The sequence below is a fragment of the Phocoena sinus genome, chromosome 6 (genome assembly GCF_008692025.1).
Source record: "Phocoena sinus isolate mPhoSin1 chromosome 6, mPhoSin1.pri, whole genome shotgun sequence".
In the NCBI taxonomy this organism is placed as follows: domain Eukaryota; kingdom Metazoa; phylum Chordata; class Mammalia; order Artiodactyla; family Phocoenidae; genus Phocoena; species Phocoena sinus.
In genome coordinates, this window is record NC_045768.1 from 100,220,528 (window position 1) to 100,240,153 (window position 19,626).

At 49.3% G+C, this 19,626-nt stretch overlaps 1 protein-coding gene across 6 annotated transcripts in view; it reads left to right on the top strand.

The window, feature by feature from the left end:
• Positions 1-19,626, top strand: part of SLC39A14 (solute carrier family 39 member 14) — a 47,307-nt gene that overhangs the window by 23,102 nt on the left and 4,579 nt on the right. For 4 of the 6 annotated variants that reach the window (XR_004350455.1, XM_032635640.1, XM_032635639.1 and 1 more), the window contains exons 2-8: positions 8,273-8,550; positions 10,503-10,689; positions 13,745-13,914; positions 16,225-16,347; positions 16,830-17,018; positions 17,140-17,347; positions 18,624-18,808. Coding sequence is in view for 5 of the 6 variants with exons in the window: in XM_032635639.1 (XP_032491530.1) it covers positions 8,273-8,550; positions 10,503-10,689; positions 13,745-13,914; positions 16,225-16,347; positions 16,830-17,018; positions 17,140-17,347; positions 18,624-18,808 (1,340 nt within the window). In the remaining variant the exon portion in view is untranslated. Of the gene's footprint in view, positions 1-6,468; positions 6,633-8,272; positions 8,551-10,502; positions 10,690-13,744; positions 13,915-16,224; positions 16,348-16,829; positions 17,019-17,139; positions 17,348-18,623; positions 18,809-19,626 lie in introns of all 6 variants that reach the window. The other 2 variants (XM_032635641.1, XM_032635643.1) reach the window with 2 other exon arrangements.

The following is a 19,626-nucleotide window of genomic DNA, read 5'->3' on the forward strand; positions in this document are numbered from 1 at the left end:
AAAGCAAAACACTCCAAATCCCACCACTCAGAAATAGTCATCACTGATATTAGGTGAACATTATTCCAGACAACCTTCCAGACATGCTCACAGGTAAAATGCATATAGAGAAATAGATATAAATGCTCCAAAACGTGGGAGCACGTGACAAATTAGGAGATTGGGATAAACATATACATACTGCCATATATACAATAGATAACTAATAAAGACCTGTATAGCACAGGGTACTCTACTCAATATTCTGTAATAATGTATATGGGAAAAGAATCTGAAAAAGAATATATATACATATATATATATATATAACTGATTCACTTTGCTGTACACCTGAAACTAATACAACATTGTAAATCAACTATACTTCAATAAAAATTAAAGAAAATACTCCTATAAAAAAGTATGAAAACTTCCCTGAATGTAACCAAAGAAAAACTATAGTAAAATTAAAAGAATTATTAAACTATGAAGAAATGTGTCTTTCACAAGAGAGATGATTTCCTAAAAGACCCCAAAAAGGCTAAAAAAAAAAAAAGCTTGTGAGTCATATCTATAATTACTTGTTTCCATTTTAGATGGTATTTATTGACTCTGCTATGAAAAATGAGGACATTACCTTTTTTTTCTTTTTTTGGGTGCGTTGGGTCTTCGTTGTGGTGTGCGGGCTTCTCATTGCGGTGGCTTCTCTTGCTGCGGAGCATGGGTTCTAGGTGCACAGGCTTCAATAGTTGCAGCACGTGGGCTCAGTAGTTGTGGCACGCGGGCTTAGTTGCTCTGCGGCATGTGGGATCTTCCCGGACCAGGGCTCGAACCTGTGTCTCCTGCATTAGCAGGCGGATTCTTAACCACTGCACCACCAGGGAAGTCCCAGGACATTAGCATTTTCACATTTTTTTCTCATCTCCTTCCTTTCCATCTCTTGATTGTATTAATTATATTATTAAATTGTCCATTATTATAACATTTAGATTCTGTCCTATAACCGTAATCCCCATAGTTTTTAATTATTTCTTATTTGAAGGGTTTTAATGCTTACCCATGGTTTTTGCATTCCTGAGCCTTCATTTTATTTTTCTACTAATTAGCTGCATTTCATTATCATGTCATTTTCTTCCCCCTTAGAAAGGGGACTGAAGTCTCTGACTTATTTCATGCTTGAGAATTTCTGCCTGTTGTCTTTACCAATTTGTACGACATCACAGCTGGGAATAATATTCATTGGTTCATATTTTCTTTCTCTCAGAATTATGTAAACACTTGCATTTCTTCTGATGCTAAATGTTGCTATGGAGAAGATGATGGCAGTCTGAATTTTCTGCCACTTAAAAGAAGTTTTAGTACATTTCACAGTTTTTGGAAGAAAATATTATGGGACGGGGGAGTTACTTCTGGATTTCTGGCAAAGTCTTCTTTTTAAGTTCGGTAACTTCACTAGGCAGCATCCCAGTGTTCAACCTTCTGCATGAAATTTTTGTGGAGTACATTGTATTATTGCAATCATCAGATTCTGTTTTTCCTTTCATTTCAGGGAAATCATGTGTTTTTTTATCTTTGAACATATTTTTTATTCCGGTCTCAGGTTCTCTACTTCAGGAACACCAGTTATCCTGGCGTTGGTGTCATGTCGTCACTATGTGCTTTAATTTGCCTTTTCCATCCGCATTCACTGTGCTTATCTCAAACCTTCTTTTGTCAGTATCTCTATTTGAAATTTCTGGCACAATTCTGTTCTCCGTTCATTAGAATCTGTGTATTAGTTCTTCAGTGATGTTTTGTTGGTCTTTTTTTGGTAAGCCTGCATCTCCTTTTGTCTTACAGCCCCACCTCTGAGCCCTGGTTTTATTGTGTGCGTGTTCTAATTGAGTTATTCCACAGAGTGGGCAGTTTTGAGGGATTGCTGTCTCTGGAGTGATGTTTTCCTTTCCATCGACATCTTTGTCTCTGCGTGGTTGGCCTGCTGCTTCTCCTCGTCATATTCATGCTAGTGCTTTTTGGCTCTTTTGGCTCTAAAATAAGGCAGTGACTTTCTTCCCACCACTTTGAGGCTGGTTTGTCCCCAACCCCAGTGACAGCAGTGCCGAGTGCTGGGTATTTATGGCGTGTTCTCTGTAGCCTGAGTTGGGGGTGGAGGGCATGGATTGGGCCTGTGTTCTGGGGCTTTGGTGGTGGCCCCGGTGGCGGCCCTGGACTGAGGAGGTGCTGTTGGAGGGGGAGGAGGACCCACTGGAATTGGACAGCTTCCCCAGTTCATTCAGCCTGCAGCCTTGCAGCCCTTATTTCCCTCAGAGGGAGTCAGCCCATTGTTCTTGTTCCCCTGCCACCTGTTTCTTTGTTTCCCAGCACCTTTTCCCACTACTCCCCAGTGGAAGGGGAGGAAGACTTGGCGGCAGTCTGCCTCTCTTCAGATCTGGGGCGGTTTAGTGAGAATCCTCCTGGGGCCGGGCCAGGGCTAGGAGACCAGCCACGTGTGGTGCCTCCTGCATTCCTTTCCTTGCCTCTGGTTTGGAAGTTATTATATCAGATTATGTCTCTTTCCTTGTTTGCTTGCTGTGGGTGACTTTTTTTTTTTGGCTTGCTTTTTACTATTTTTGTTTTTAACTCAAAAGTTAGTTATCAGTTGAAGGAAAAATGCTGCCATTTCAGTTCTCCATCTTAATTCAGAAATCTTTATTTTTATATAGTGTTTCAACATACCTTATCTTTCTTAGTACTCAAAGAAAGCTCTGTGGATTTGTTTTCCTCTTTCCAATATAAGGAAGGTGACCTAGTGAGATCAGTGAGGTACAGATTGGACTTCTCCCACCAAACCCAGTGGTCCTTCTGTTGCCAGAGCTGCACTTTTCCTAGTCACCAGCACCCACAGCAGGGAAGACAAAGGCCAGAGTTTCTGAGTCCTCAGGGCCTCCACCTCCACCCTGAGGCCTGGCTTTGTCTTTGGTCTGCAAGTTTCGGGGATTTTTATACACGTCTCCTGAGGTGGGCTCTGGAAGTTGCCCCCTTGGCTCACCCAGACCATGTGTGTCTCTTTTACCCCTCACTGGTTAACCTTTCGTGGCGAGTGTCCACTGGGGAGACATTCCTATTAGGCTGATGGGTCCCAGCCTTAGAATGGGGAGGGGATGGGGACTGGAGGAAGACCAGTCTATTTGACAGTCTTCTGCAGCAATGAGCTGTGGGGAGAGAGCCCCCAGGGGGATGGCAGGCGCCTTGTGGTTGTTAGTTGGGTATGAGAGCACAGGCACCTCAGAGACCCCCTGCTGTCCGTCCCCAAGAGGAATATAAGAGAACTTGATGCCTCTTTTTACATCCTTTGGATTTCAAGTGAGGAGGAGACAGTTGAGGAGAAGGCTTAAGGTGATTCACTAAGGTCAGTCAGTAGTGCAGCCAAGGACCTTGGGAGCCATCACTCATGTCACTGTAGCCTCTCCTTTTCCCCTGCCCCCTCACCTGCACCTCCTTATCCACCCATCTGACCCCCGTGGTCATTCTTTAGTGTGGACCATCAGTCTTGTTTTTTGTTTTTCGGGTTTTTTTGGCTGCGTTGGGTCTTTGTTGCTGCATGCAGGCTTTCTGTAGTTGCAGCAAGCGGGGGCTACTCTTCCTTGCGGTGCGCGGGCTTCTCATTGCGGTGGCTTCTCTTGTTGTGGAGCACAGGCTCTAGGCACGCGGGCTTAAGTAGGTGTGGCACGTGGGCTCAGTAGTTGTGGCTCGCGGGCTCTAGAGCGCAGGCTCAGTAGTTGTGGCGCACAGGCTTAGTTGCTCCGCGGCATGTGGGATCTTCCCGGACCAGGGCTCGAACCCATGTCCCCTGCATTGGCAGGCGGATTCTTAACCACTGTGCCACCAGGGAAGTCCTGGACCATCAGTCTTTTCTCAGTTTTAACTCAAGTGCTTTGCAAAAGCCCAATTCAGACTGCCCTTGCACACACGCCACGCCTTGGCCTGCCGCTGACTAGCATCGCAGCTGAAGAGTTCGAGTCTTCCAATTCACTGTGCTCCCACCTAGCCCGTGCTTTGAGGGGCCACAGAGTAGGCATAGGGTGCTGCACAGAGAAGATAGGGTCCCAAACACATCCTTTGCCCATTTCCTGTGACTTACCAGTTGGCCTTGGAAACCGCTGTGCCTTAGCCATGTTTGTCTCTGGAGCATTAGATCTTACCTTCTGCGTTCCATTCCTCAACCCAGAGGAATCTGAGAGGGAGACCAGTGGGCTATCTGGCCAGCTCGTGGTCAGGGAAGGGAGTGGGTGTTGGGAGGCCCAGCAGCTCCCAGGCCCCCCAGGTCTCCATTGCCTGTTCTGCTCACATCAATGTCCAGTCCCTGGACCAAGCATCACGGAAAGTCACTACTCTGTCCCCACGAAGAGAAGTAAATGTTTGCTCATCTCTGAGACAGCGGGTGGGCATGGAAAAAATGCAGCATGGTAAATGTAAGAGTAAAAGTTATGTCCACAGGACAGAAGTGCCACTTCCAGGATGAGATATTTCTGAGCCAGGTGAAGGGACCACAGGCAGGTGGAATCTGATTTAGGCGCCTCCAAGGTAGGAGGGCACTTCTGAAGCTCCACAGAGGGTCCAGAGCCAAAGCACCTCCTGTCGACTCTCACCTCACCCTGCACCCGACCCCGTCCCGGGGAGGTTGGGTCTGGTGCCTTGAAGACAGAGCTAAGGCACTAAAATAATTTACTTCTTGGAACCTGAGCCAGGTGAACAAAGGGGTGGAGAAGGCTCCAGCTTCTCTTTAGTCGGGGAGCCTGGTCTGCTGAGCCAACAGCATACTCGAGCCTTTGCCTGTCTGCAGCTTGTTTTTTTTCATTTTTATTATTATTATTTTTTTGCGGTACGCGGGCCTCTCACCGCTGTGGCCTCTCCCGTTGCGGAGCACAGGCTCCGGACGCGCAGGCTCAGCGGCCATGGCTCACGGGCCCAGCCGCTCCGTGGCCTGTGGGATCTTCCCGGACCGGGGCACGTGTCCCCTGCATCGGCAGGCGGACTCTCAACCACTGTGCCACCAGGGAAGCCCTGCAGCTTGTTTTTAATGCCTGGCCCCATGGGCTCTTCTTACTCCTCCTGGAAGGAAGGTGGTCTTGAGGGCGGCTGGCTCAGCTCCCCGGCGGAACGGCCCACCCGGGGCCGCCCATTTCCATGCACTTAATAGAACGGGCTTGGGCTTCCTCCTGCAGCTGGAGCTGGAGGCGAGGACCCCTGCCCAGCCTCACCATCCCGCTGCTCCGGAGCTGTATGTGTCCTCTTCCTCTCTTCTTTCTTTCCTCCAAAGAATCTCTTATAAACTTTCTTTTTTTTCCTAAGAATAACTTACATCTTCTTTGGAGCAGAAAGCTCCCCTTTCATGTCTGCCAAAAAGCCAGGGTCACTTGGATTTGAAGTGTCTTTAACGAGTCCAGGATCCCTGGACCAGGACTCCTTACTGCCCTCCAGCTGTTTCTACATTCTCCTCTGACTCTCCGGGTTGGGCATCCTGTCTGGAGTGCAGGCCAGGTGGGAGGGCTCCGCCCCACCCACGTCCCAGGGGGCCTCTGGGTCACTGAAGAGCAACTCTGAGTCGATGCTTACCTTGACGTGAGCGCCTGTCCAGGTACAGCTACAAGTACCCCAGGTGTCTCGGCCTTGAAGTGTTTTGCGTGTCTCTTGTTTGTGAGTGTTCTGAAGTTGCTGCAAGACAGGATTTGGTTTCTTGTTTTGTTGAAGTGATTCTGCAGAGGGAGCCCTGTAACACAGCCTGTCTGTGTCACACACTTTGGGGGGTTTCCTCCACAGGGTCTTCAGGGCACCTTAACGCCTGGATTTGGGGTGCTTGCTGGGACTGGTAGAAACTGGGGTAGATCTGCCCAGAGACACGCAGGCTTTGGTGGCTTCTGCGTGGGACCTGGGGCATGTATGTGTGTGTCTCCACACAGAGGGGACAGTGGCTAAGAGTGCCCTGACTTTAGTGTCGTTCAGACCTGGCTTCAGTTCATGGAGAATTCGATTTCTGGTCTACTTGCTGGTTATGGACCACGTTCCCTGATCCCCAAACCCCAGTTTCCTCATCTGTTTTGTGGGGATAAATGTTCTGCCTTCTCTTAAAGGAATCAGTGAGTGTCAGGTGCTTGTCAAGTAAGGTCACACTGGGACTGCTAACTGCTGTCCTCATCTCTTTGCCCCCCCACCTTTCTTAAACCCATGCAGCCCTCCTCCCCTTTGTTTTAACAGTGCAAGCACACGCCTTAGACAAATCACAGTGTGGTTGGGCGGAGAACAGCTTTCTTTGTACAGTGGGGTTTAGCTGTTTTGGATAAGGGTCCACCCTACTCACTATAAGGTTAACTTTTGGGTCTTGGTGGAGATTTGAGAGCTTTTAGTTTCAAAGTAGCACTTGTACAGCCTATCGTTTTTGGCTGATGCCTAATCCATTCATTTGTGTGACTCAAAGTATATTCACTGAAGAGTGATGGTTTATGTCTCCAGATTCTGTGCGTGCCCCATGTGTGGAACCTAAAGCCTGGAATGTCCCGGGTATGCTTGTGGTCGGGGGACTTGTGCGATGTAGGCGTGGAGTAAAGTCGGCCACTGTGCTTCCTTTGGCAGCTTAATATCTGAGAGGGAGTCAAAGTGGAGGAACCCTGCCAATTGTAAGTCTTACGATAATCATAGCCATGTTTTGTCGAGCGCTTTCTTGAGTCTAGTCCCTTGCCAAAGCTTGTGTCGTTAAATCTTCACCAATAGTCCAGTGAGGCGGGTACAGATTTTATAGATGAAAAAACTGAGGTGCGGAGAGAGAGGCTACGTAACTTGGCCAAGGTCACTGCTGGGAAGCAGCAGTGTGGAAATTCAAGCCAGGTCTTCCTGACCCTAAAGGCCATGGTACGCTCTATCACCGCTCTGGGTGTAGAATGTTGACGTCTGGTTACATAACTTGCCCAAGATCACACAGCTGGTAAACGGCAGAGTCCAGGATGCAGATCAGCCTGCTCTTAACCACTTTGCTCTGGTTCCTCTGTCCCAAGCAAGGTCGGAGAGATGGAGTGATCCACGTGAGGCATCATGCCAGAGCCCCGGGTACCCCGGGGAGGCATGGGAATAACTGCAGTGCCTGGGTTCCTAGGCCTGGATTAAATAGGAGGCTCATTTTCCCCTCCTGGTGTTTGTTTATTTCACAAGTTACATTATAAACTATACTAAGGGAAATGATTAACAAAGAAAAATCATCCATCCTGCTACTGGAAGCTTTCATTTTTTCTCTATTCCTTCTCAGTTCTTAACTCTGATTACATAATTGTTCTGCTTCTTTATTTAACATTTATCTCACGATTCTCCTTTTTATAGCTGCATACTATTGCATGAAATTGATTGTAATCCACTTGACCGCAACACATCTTCTGCCAATAGCCTTTTTATTTTTGGATTGCTTCTCTTAGTGTAAATTCTAGAAGTAGAGTTATTAAGGATTTAAATACATTTATTATCGTATAACTTCTCCAGAGTCATATTATGTATACAGCCCCCAGAAGTATGTTATTCTGTTGTTTAACCTCACTAACATTTGGTTTTATATCTTTTTTAAAAAATGTGTTTTGCTATTTTAATAAGTAGCAAAGTAGCACCCTCCATCTTTTAAATTTGTATTCTTAACAAGCCAGGGAGACTGAGTATTTTTCATGTCGGTTTCCCTAATTTAGGTAGTATAGAAATAATCCTTTGGCATGTTTGATGGTGTATAATTTTCCGGTCTGTTTTTTATCCCCCCTCTTTAAGTGGTGGTGTTCTTTTTTTTTTTTTAGATTTTCCTTTGGAGAATTTCAAACATATACAAAAAGGTAGAGAGAATAGTATCATGGATTCCCACCTACCCATCACTCAGTTCCAACAATTACCAACTCATGCTCAGTCTTGTCTCGTCTATACTCTAATGCAAATATCCACTCCTTGGTTATCTTGAAGCAAATCCCAAGTAAGATATTTAATCCATGATGATTTCAGTATCTCTAAAAAGATAAGGGCTTTAAACACCCATAGTTTTCCTATACTTTTTTCTTTTCAAATTTGGTCAGACCTATTGAACTTGTTTTTTATCTTCTGTTTCCAAAGAAGGATTTTTCTCAAAAGCTTAGGCAGAGGCCTTATAGAAGGGATGAAGAGTCAGTTTGATACCAACTGGATTCAGACTCTGAAGAGAGACCCTCCTGTTCGGGAGCGCAGCTGGCGGGTCTGGTGTGGAAGGAGAGGATGGGGGTCCTAAGCCTTGCCCTCACCTGGCCTTCTCCTCTTGCAGCCTCACCTGTCACCATGAAGCTGCTGCACCCAGCCCTCCCCAGCTGCCTCCTGCTGGCTCTGCTCGCCGTGTGGACGGCTGCTCCTGAGGCTCATGCTGTGTCCGTGGGGACACCCGCCATCAGCGCAGCCTCTTTCTTGCAGAACCTCATGCATCGCTACGGGGAGGGCGACAGCCTCACCCTGCAGCAGCTGAAGGCCCTGCTTAACCGCCTGGACGTGGGAGTGGGCCGGGACAACGTCTCCCAGTCCGTGCCGGGACCAAGGAACCTCTCGACGGTAAGGCTTCCCTGGCTCTGCCCAGCACCGTCTCTGTTCTTTCAAGGTTCCCAATCTAGTTGGGGGCAGGCGAGCCTTGATGACAGAGCAGAGGGGCCACTTCTTCCCCTGCGGTCGGGATCAGCTAGTCTGAGTCTCCAGCAGCGCCTCCCAACCTCCTACATGGGTGTTTTGAAGCCCTTAGCAAAGGGCAGCCATGAAGTAGGGGCTCTCAGCCCTCCAGACCCTTCCTCAGAGCCGCACTGGGATCTCCTGGAACTGCTGGTAAGCTGGAGCTCCCGGGTCAGCTAATATTTCTTATAGAGTTTCTGCAAAGCCCTTTGCCCGTTATCCTAGGTGAGCCTCAAAGTACCTCTACGTGCAGGTGGCAGATCTTCATTATATCCTGTATATACTGAGATACTAAGGAACCCACAGCGAGTTCTGGAGGGACCAGGATTAAGACTCAGGTCTTTTGGCTCCTGGTTCTCTGTTCTGTCTTCCATATCTTCTTGGCTAATCAGAGTCTGAGGCTGTGTGTGGCAGCCAAATATAAGTCAGCCAGCATCGTCTTTGCATATCTACTTTGTTCCCTGTGCTGAGTGTGGTGAGAAATAGAGGAAAATGAGTCATGCTTAGGGAGTTTACTGTTAAGATGGGGAGCTCAGCCAACCAAGAACAGAGTTAACTGATATTCAAATGAAGTGCTAGATGCTGTGGCTTGGATAGTCGTTACAGGATTCAGAAATGAGAGAAGCGTGAGGGTGAGTGTGCACTAGATGGTCAAGGAAGCTTCTGTGTGGGGTGTCCTGGAGCTTCGCCTTGAAGGAGAGCGGAGTTTGGAGAGACCGAGTCGCCAGGCTGGGGAAAGCCATGTGGCGTGATATGCAGAACCACAGGGGCGTGGTGCACGTCTGAGTCGGAGGGGGTGGCTGCCTTGGGGGGCGCATGCAGCCTGACCCCAGAGGCCTTCCGGCTCAGCAGCAGGATCTTGGGGGTCACTGAGTCCAGCCCCCAGCATTTTTTTTTTTAAGATTTTTTTGATGTGGACCATTTTTAAAGTCTTTATTGAATTTGTTAACAGTATTGCTTCAGTTTTGTTTTTTCGGTTTTCTGGGCCGCGAGGCATGTGGGATCCCAGCCTCCCTGACCAGGGATTGAACCCGCACGCCCTGCATTGGAAAGCGAAGTCTTAACCGCTGGACCCCATGGAAGTACCAGGTCCAGAAACCCTCACTCGCCGGCACTCCCAGAGGGCTGTTTCCCTCAGAGACAGAGCCACGTAAACCAAACTCAGCGAAAGACTGACGTGTAACTGTTTAATTAGAAGTAGAATGGCAGTGTTTCATGGGAACGGTGTGGTGGAGAACCACTTAACCTGATGCTTCCCGAGGGAACTCAGAGCTCATGCCCACTGGGCAGGCCCACACTTGCTCCGTGGCAGACCCTGAGTCTTCAGATTTCCCCCCGCTTCCTTTCCCAATCTCAGCCAACACATCCTGCAGTCTGGGGACATTACTGGATATGGTCCAGGAGACCACTGTCCCTCTTAGACACCTGTGCTCAGTAGCTCTGGAGAAGTACGTGAAATCTGCATTTTACTCTCATAGCTCCCTGGGCTGTTGTAATGTGGCCAGATTTGGTATCTGGGAGAAGCTGTATCTTCAGGTATGCACATAGAGGCATGTTTCCCAGAAGCCACACCCTGGTCATAACGATTGGAATTCGGTTGTTCCCAGAACTTCTAGGTAGCCATTTACAGAGGAGTGAGTGGAAGGTATGTATGGGTGGCTGATCTCTAAGATTACTTATCAGTCTTTCAAGTTTAGGGACGACTTTGCTCTCATCCTTGGACATTAGTCTGCAGGTTCCGTGAAATTTGCATCTTCTATTTTCCGTCTTGGAAGTCTCATCAGGGGCAAGGTGTGACTTTGGGTCCTAAGAGGCTTTCTGCCCCTCCCACTTGGTTTCAGTGCTTCAGTTCTGGAGAACTCTTTGCTGCCCACAACCTCAGCGACCAGTTGCGGATTGGGGGGCGTGAGTTCCAGGAGTTCTGCCCCACCATCCTCCAGCAGCTGGATTCCCGGGCCTGCTCCTCCGAGAACCAGGAGAATGAGGAGAACGAGCAGACAGAAGAGGGGAGGCCCAGCTCAGTTGAAGGTGAGCCAGCACGGGAAGGCAGGGCCTGGTGTCCGTGCTTGTCTGCATGAGGACCGCTGGGCTGATCAGATAGAGCTGCCCGCTGAATGTTTGACCGGTTATCATCCTCTTATCATCGTCGGGAGGGGCGATGATAAGGGCGGGAGTAATGACTATACTGGTATCTCCTGTACTCCCAAGACCGGTCCAGCACATTGCCAGGCCGGGCAGCGTGGCTGGTGAGCGTTCTGTCGTGGGGCTTTTGGACCAGCCTCGAGGTGCTCTTTTTGGTCACTTTTCCGTTTTGGTTTTCATTAAACTACCAGGGGGCCAACACCTTGATTTTTGAGTCTAGCATTTAAGGCCTTTCACAGTCTGCCCTCGGCCCACTTCACCCACTTCATCCTCCTCCCCCTCCCCTGCCTGGTACCCTGCTCCAGCCGCAGTGGTTTCACCGTGGCCTGTGTGTGCACACGGCTCCTTGGGCCTGGATCGACCTTCTGCAATCCTGTCGTGCTGGTGTGAGCAGCCTGGCACTTGGTACCCTAGCATGTGCCACCTGTGTCACACCCCACGTCGTTTCCCTGCTGTCGTTATTTAAACTCCTGTGGTCTATAGCCTTTCATCTGCCCCTCCATCTGAAATGTAAGCTGCTTTCGGATAGCAGCTTGGTGTATATTTTTAGGCGTCTCCACAGCACCCAGCAAGAGGTGGACTCAACAAGCATTTACTGATGGGTTGGCAGATCTCTGTCTGCCCCGATTGCCGCTGAGTTCAGAACGGGCTGCCCCCCAGCAGCAAGAGTACCTCCACCCTCAGTAATGGAGGCCCTCGTCTGTTCTTGTTCCTCCACAGTGTGGGGCTTTGGTTTCCTCAGTGTCTCACTGATTAACCTGGCCTCTCTCCTGGGAGTCCTCGTCCTGGCCGTGCACGGAGAAAAGCGTTTTTCAGCCGTGTGCTCACTTACTTCATCGCCCTGTCCATTGGAACGCTGCTCTCTAACGCGCTCTTCCAGCTCATCCCAGAGGTGCAGTAGAAAAGAAACGTGCGCGTCCTGTCTCCCTGGGGCGTCCCCGCCCCGACCCTGTGCTCCAAGGCACCTGATAGCCGCCACCTGAAACATTAACTTCTTCCTCATGTCAAGGGATGCAAATGACTTCTGCCTCTGGATCTCAAGGGCCTCCTCTCACTCCTGGGGCACCCAGGTTTGCCTCTGGCCTCTTCAGGGGATGTCAGATGCAAGGCTCTCAGCACTTGTCCCCCATGCTGGGGACCTATCAGCCTCCTTCCCCAGTCAGTGCCTTTCCTAAGCCCTGTCAGCAGGGCTGGAAAGGAAAGCAGCCAGTGGTGGCTGTCCCTGCCCTTGGTCCTCCAGACCCCCTCTGTTCTAAGTAGAGGACCTGGCCGTGCTCAGGTGTGGCCACCAAGAGCTGATCCACCTGGAATGAGGTGGAAGGAAAGAGGTTACCGACTGAAAAGTTGTATTGACCTAAAAAGTACGTGATCCTTTTTTTTTTTAAGCAGGCCCTAATCTACAGTATAGAGGGCCAAACATAGAATCAAGACTATTTAATGAAAAAAGCGAAATCAAAATTACCAAATAAAGGAAAGGGACCCACCGTCCTTCACACCTTGCATCTTGACTTTTTCCTGATAGGACTGACTTCCTGGCACCCTTACTTGACTGTTCTGAAATGTTTGTTGATTTTGTTCTTTAATTGTAACCACTGAGGAGCTAAAAAAAATAAGACCCAAGGTGACAGTCTGCCCACCTGTCATCTCAGGCAAGGACGTGCAGTGGGGCGATGGGTGATGTGTGGACCTTCTTTGGGAATGCTGATGGCCGCCTTCCATAGGCAGCTGCCTGGCCTTTCCAATCAAAAGACTCTACGGGATGCCCATCCCTGCCTTGCCTGTTCCCTCTTCATGATGAGGAGAGAAAACTGGTTTAAGGTGAACCATCTTGATGGTATGTCAGAATTCCACATGAATCTAGCAAGCACTTCTCAGGGCAGGCCTCATCTTGGGCTACTTTTTTTTCGGCTCCAGAAATTAAATTTATTAATTTTTTTTCAAGATTGGAAATGAAATGCTGTGTTGCCTGTTGAATGGGAATACAATAATGGTACATACTCCGCCCCTGGGCTCACAGGGCAGGCCTCATCCTGGCTCACTTTTGTCCTGCCCGGAGTGTGTGACACTGGGAAATGGTAGAGGAAATATTTTTGACGGGTGATCTTGGAACTCTGTTCTCTACACTGCAGCCCTCTCAAAGCAAATGGAAACAAACAAATAAAGCAAAACCTGAGGGAGTTCCCTGGTGGCCTAGTGGTTAGGATTCCGGGTTTCCTGTGCCATGGCCCAGGTTCAGTCCCTGGTCGGGGAACTGAGATCCTGCAAGTTTCGGGGCATAACTGAAAATGAAAACAAAAAACAAAACAAGGTCATAGGAAAAAAACAAAACCTGAGATGTTAAGAGAATGGATTTTGTGGCCATCGGGCCTTACTTGTCCGTCCCTTCTGCCCTGCACAGAGCAGACCAGGTGTGGGGAGTGTCCCATGTGCCTGCATAGCGAGGGTCAGACGTGCCAACACGGCAGCCCAACGATCTGCCGGTCTCTTCCCCTTGCTCTGGTTTCCTGTTCCCTAGAGCTCTCGAGTCCAAAGTCTGCTGGGCAGCCCCTGGCTAGGCCTGAGCACACCTCGGCTACGGGCCAAGGGCAGGAACCTGCCCTGCCAGGCACAGCAGCTAGCGGTGGGACTCAGCAGCCACCCAGGCAGCAGGGGCGAGAGACGCGGGGTTCCAAGGCCACCGCGAGTTCCTCCCCGTTTCTCCTGAGCCGATTGAAGGAAATTTCATTGGACTTGAATCACTAACAAATGTTCTGTTTCTCTCTCCCTCCCTGCTTGTCTCTCTGATTTTTCTTGTTTTGCCTCCTTTGTTAATATCCACCAAAACCCCCTCCCACTCCACCTCCCGCCCTCTCCACCTCTCTCCCTGAATGGTGGCTGCCGTGCCGTGGGGCGTTCGCCCTTGTCCCTGTCCTGGGTGGGGCTGGCTCCCCCTCCCCGGCAGTCTGGGGGTACGGTCTCCTCTGTGTGACCGTCATCTCCCTCTGCTCCCTGATGGGGGCCAGCGTGGTGCCCTTCATGAAGAAGACTTTTTACAAGAGGCTGCTGCTCTACTTCATAGCTCTGGCGATTGGAACCCTCTACTCCAACGCCCTCTTCCAGCTCATCCCCGAGGTATGGCAAGCCAGGGCCCTTGCACAGGGGCACGCCGCCTCCTGGGGGATGGCGGGACACAGTGGGCGGGCCCTCCATCTCCACAGAAGGCCTAGAGAGGAGGTCCTCTCCTTTTGGAAAGTGAAGCTAGGATGTAGGCACGAGCGAGGAGAGGCAGCTTAGAGAAGGCTTTGAGAGCTGGTTCAAATCCCGGCTCCACCGGCCACAAGTTCTGTGCCCTTGGGCAAGTCACCTGACCGCTCTGTCCTTCTGTTTCCTCATACGTAAAACGGGAAGAATAAAAAGGGCGGACCTCAGGGTGAGGCCGTGAGGGTCGCGTGAGTTAATGTTTCCTAAACACCTGGTGCTCACCGTCTGTTAGGTGAACAGAGGTAGTGTAGTTAGGTCACGTTACGGCTCCCAATTTGGAGCTTTTGGCACCAAAAACAGAATCCGTAGGTCTCAGTGAAAAGCTCACTTCTCCTCAGTAGGACATTAAATTCTAGACAACCTGTCTTTTTTTTTTTTTTTTTGGTACGCGGGCCTCTCACTGTTGTGGCCTCTCCCGTTGCGGAGCACAGGCTCCGGAGGCACAGGCTCAGCGGCCATGGCTCACGGGCCCAGCCGCTCCGCGGCATGTGGGATCTTCCCGGACCGGGGCACAAACCCGTGTCCCCAGCATCGGCAGGCGGACTCTCAACCACTGTGCCACCAGGGAAGCCCGACAACCTGTCTTTTGCATCAGAAAATAAGCTAGAGAGGTATGAGGATTAAATAATGAGCTCCTAATCCATGGAAGGGCCTTTATATAATAGGTGCACAGTAAAGTCTTGCTGTTGGCAAAATAAAAAAAAAGAAGAAGAAGAAGAAAAGAAAGAAAATAAGCTGGAGAGAACCCACCAGTCTGGCCTCACACCTTTGCCCTTTCGCCTGGGCTAACCAGGAAACCCTTCATGAGAGAGGAGGAGCCCAGTGTTTGTAAGGCTTAGCAGGGCCTTAGAGGAGTTTCTCATCCCGTGTGGTCTCTGCGTAGACCTGCTGATGGCAGGAATCCTACATTGTGGGTAGTCTGACGGGCCTGGATGAGCCAGAGGTGAAGCAGAAAGATGACGCCCCGGGCTCCTTAGAGCACTTTGTTTTCCAAGATGCGGTTTTGTGTTTTCTGAGTTGATCCTTAGATCACCTCTGTGATGTGTAGGAAACAAGGAATGTTGTACCCATTTAACAGATACAGAATCCGACCTGCACAAGAGCTCGTATCTTAGTGCTTTTTGTGGAGAACTGTTAGTTGCCTCTTTCCACCCCACTTTTCCGTAAGATGATTGGACTCTCCTGGAAAGTTGGCCGGAATGAGTAATTTCTATTCTAGAACTTGACCTTTAATGTCTCTTAGAAAACTACACTAAGAGATTGCATTTCGTCCCTTTAAAATAGAAAAGACAAACACTTAGCTTTTAATTAGCCCGGAGTTCCTGGTGCTGGTGGTCTTTTATCTGGGACCTTTTCACGGGAAGGCTGGTGTTTTATCTGGGCCCTATTCACGGGAAGGCTGGTGTTTATTCGAGGGGCCCATTTCCTATCAGGAAACTTAGGAGCAGGTCAGCAGACACTTTCCCAAGGCCCCCCCGCACAAGTCAGGAGCATCACTGAGAATGGAATTCTCCTCATTTCTACTCCTATCTGCTTCCCAATGGATTCTTTTTTTTTTTTCCTTCTTTCTTTTGGCCATAATAAGTGAAGTTTCCAGAAACCAAGACAAAACCCCCAAAATTGACACGTGCAGTCACACAGTCTGCTTTCTTGGCTTTGTGGTCACTGGGAGGTCTGCGGTCAGGAAGATGCCGCAATTCTTACTATTTAACTGGAGAAAGGATTTCCCATTTTAGAAAGTATAACTGTACCATCTCCCTGTGTGTTTACAGGCAGATCAGCCAGGAACGCTATATAACGATGAGAACAAACACGAGTGTCTCCTCCTTAAAGATGGAATCTGCCGGCAGAGTCTGTCCTTGTAGCAAAGCTCCAGGAGAAGTGAAGACAGAGTCCTCATTAAAAGTAGAAAGCCACATCCAAGGCTGTTCTTCCTGAGAGTAAAATTCTAAAGACGATCTGTCTTTTGCATCAGAAAATAAGCTAGAGAGAACCCAGCGGGTCTGGTGATGTGACATTAGGGAAACATCAAGGGTTAGATTTTTGCTGGAAAGGGATTGAGTACAGGGCAGAGTTGTCCCGGTCTCTTCCTTTCCTAGAGTCAAGTGGTTAAAGAGATGAGAGGGGACCAGTGAAGATTTTCTATATTCTTAAACTCATTTTGTTTTCTTGGATCCACAGGCTTTTGGTTTCAACCCTCTGGAAGATTATTATGTCTCCAAGTCTGCAGTGGTGTTTGGGGGCTTTTATCTCTTCTTTTTCACAGAGAAGGTCTTGAAGATGCTTCTTAAGCAGAAAAATGAGGTGAGGCCTAATCGTTGGTAAAAGAAGCGCCTCTAGGGAGAGCATCCATCTCAGAACTGTGTCCGGTAGTGGTGTTACCTCAGTGCCAATCCAGTGGGCTTACCTGGATCCTCCTGCCATGGATTCAAACCCACAAACTATTTCATGAGTAGATACCTCACTTCACCTCAGGAGGGTATTAGCAGTGGGTGAGGGCGAATCATTAGGCATTGCGAGGAGCAGCTGTAAATGTTCTTTGCTGTGCCTCCTGGCAGGGATGAGTGTTGGCCCTGAGGTCACTCCTCTGAGATCCGTCCCATGGCAGCACCACGTGCCCTTCGATTCAGCGTTCTCCAACACCTTGCCCTAGGTTTCTGTCCTATTGCCTACTTGTGTTTTCTTGGATGGTGGGAGTGAGGTCTTCCCGGTGCTTAGAGCTCCTGCCGGGTGGGTGGTTTTGGTGAGTGTTGCACTGACCCGACCCCTCCCTGTGGTCCCTCCAGCATCATCACGGACACAGCCATTATGCCTCTGAGACGCTCCCTTCCCAGAAGGACCAGGAGGAGGGGGTGACAGAGAAGCTGCAGAACGGGGATCTGGACCACATGATTTCTCAGCGCTGCAGTGGCGAGCTGGATGGGAAGGCCCCTGTGATGGACGAGAAGGTCATCGTGGGCTCCCTCTCTGTCCAGGTCAGTGGGCCATCCACTGCTGGGGGGGGGGGCAGGGGCCCTTAAGTGGTAATGGCCTTGATGACTCGGGCCTACCTTGAAGGTCCGTCGTCCACCCTTTGACAGGGGGGCTTTCTTGCAGGACCTGCAGGCTTCCCAGAGCGCCTGCTACTGGCTGAAAGGTGTCCGCTACTCTGACATCGGCACACTGGCCTGGATGATCACCCTGAGCGACGGCCTCCATAATTTCATCGATGGCCTGGCTATTGGTGCCTCCTTCACCGTGTCTGTCTTCCAAGGCATCAGCACCTCGGTGGCCATCCTCTGCGAGGAGTTCCCACACGAGCTAGGTAAGTGTGCTCACACCCCACCCCCCAGCCCCTTCTGCTTGTGCCGACTCCTCCCCCCACTTCAGAACACACGTTATGATTAATTAACACATTTTCTATGCTATGTGAAATCAAACCACTAATTCTCAACAGCTGAGTTAATAATTGAAAATTGATCATTGGACGGGACTTCCCTGGCTTTCTAATGGTTAAGATTCCACGCTTCCACTGCAGGGGGCACGGGTTTGATCCCTGGTCAGGGAGCTAAGATCCCGCATGCTGCACAGCATGGCGAAAGAAAGAGAGAGAGAGAGAGAGAGAGAGAGAGAGAGGGAGGGAGGGAGGGAGGAAGGGAGGAAGGAAGGAAGAAAGAAAGAAAGAAAATTGATCATTGGAAATGATGGCATTTTTTACTGGGATGGTGTGTTTCCCCATAGTCCCATAACCTGTGGCTGTTTCCTCACCTCTACAACTGGGCTTAATACTGGTACCTACCTCATTGATTCATCGTAAAAAGCAAAAGGAAAAAATAGTGAAAAGGACTTACTGCGTGCATACGCTATTCTAAGTGCTCAATATAGGTTATCTCTTACATCCTATTAATTCTTCCAAAGGCTGAGATGTATGTTAGGAGTCTGGTGGGTAGAAGAAATAGATGAACCAGGGGCTGGAAGGTCCTTGGTTTTATCAGAGGGAGAGTGTAAAAAGCCTAGACTTTTTGAAGGCTCAGACACTCAAGGTCATGTCCTGGCTTTGCCATTTATTGGCTTGTGACTGTGACTGGGCAAATTACTATTTCTCTCAGTCTCAATTTTGTTTTCGAAAAATACCATTCATTGCAGTTTTGCGGAAGGAAGCTCCTTCTGTTTCAACATCAATCAAAAGAGAAATGAGGGCTTCCCCGGTGGCGCAGTGGTTGAGAGTCCGCCTGCCGATGCAGGGGACACGGGTTCGTGCCCCGGTCCGGGAGGATCCCACATGCCACGGAGCAGCTGGGCAAAAAAAAAAAGAGAGAGAAATGAGGCCATTGCTAGATGGTTTTCTCTTTTGAAAATCCTGTGCATTGTTTTCAGCCTCTAGACTGGTTGTACACTCCCAGCCTCACAGATGGAGACAGCTCCTCGGCGTGGTGGTGAAGGGGGCCCTAGTCTCGTCACCGTGATCTCCAGTCTGGGGCCATCTTGATTTTCACCCACACTCCATCCAGCGTTTAAGCATGTCCTCATCAAGCTGTGTGTCCCACGACCTAGTATGAATCTTCTGTCCACACCCTCCCCTCTTGTTGTCCCCACCACAGGAGACTTTGTCATCCTGCTCAATGCCGGCATGAGTATCCAGCAGGCTCTCTTCTTCAACTTCCTCTCTGCCTGCTGCTGTTACGTGGGCCTGGCCTTCGGCATCTTAGCTGGCAGCCACTTCTCTGCTAACTGGATCTTTGCCCTGGCTGGAGGAATGTTCTTGTATATTTCTCTGGCTGATATGGTAAGTCTTCCATAGTTTTAATGCCTTGTAGGCAAAACTGGATCAGGTTATGAAATTCGTTGGATTGGGAGGACAGCCAAGGGGCATTAGTTCGTTTTTTTGTTTTTAAATTTTATTTATTTATTTGTTTATTTTTGGCTGCATTGGGTCTTCGTTGCTGTGCGCGGGCTTTCTCTAGCTGCAGCGAGTGGGGGCTACTCTTTGTTGCAGTGCGCGGGCTTCTCGTCGCAGTGGCTTCTCTTGTTGTGGAGCACGGGCTCTAGGCACGCGGGCCCTAGAGTGTGTGGGCTCAGTAGTTGTGGCTCGTGGGCTCTAGAGCTCAGGCTCGGAGGTTGTGGCACATGGGCTTAGTTGCTCCATGGCATGTGGATATTCCCGGACCAGGGATCGAACCTGTGTCCGCTGCATTGGCAGGCAGGTTCTTAACCGCTGCGCCACCAATAATAACTTTATTGAGGAATCAAGTCACATGCCACACGATTTGTAAATAAAAGTGTACTGTCCAATGCCTTTTAAGGGGACATTAGATTTTAAAGGATGAAAGGCCTATGTTCCTTTAGCATATGTCATTAAAGAAAATGATGTATCTCAACTCCGGGGTCCTTACTTTAAGTATTACGGAATAAAGACTTATAGATAAAGAATGGGGAAGGGAGGGAAGGAAGGGAGAGGAAATTACCCATAATTATTCTCCCCCAAAATAACAACACTTGGCTTTGTTTCTTTTTCATCTCAGTGCATTGTGTTTGTTTTTAAATAACTCTAATCACATGGAGTACACAATTTTATATCCTGTTTTTTTTTTTGTTTTTTTTTTT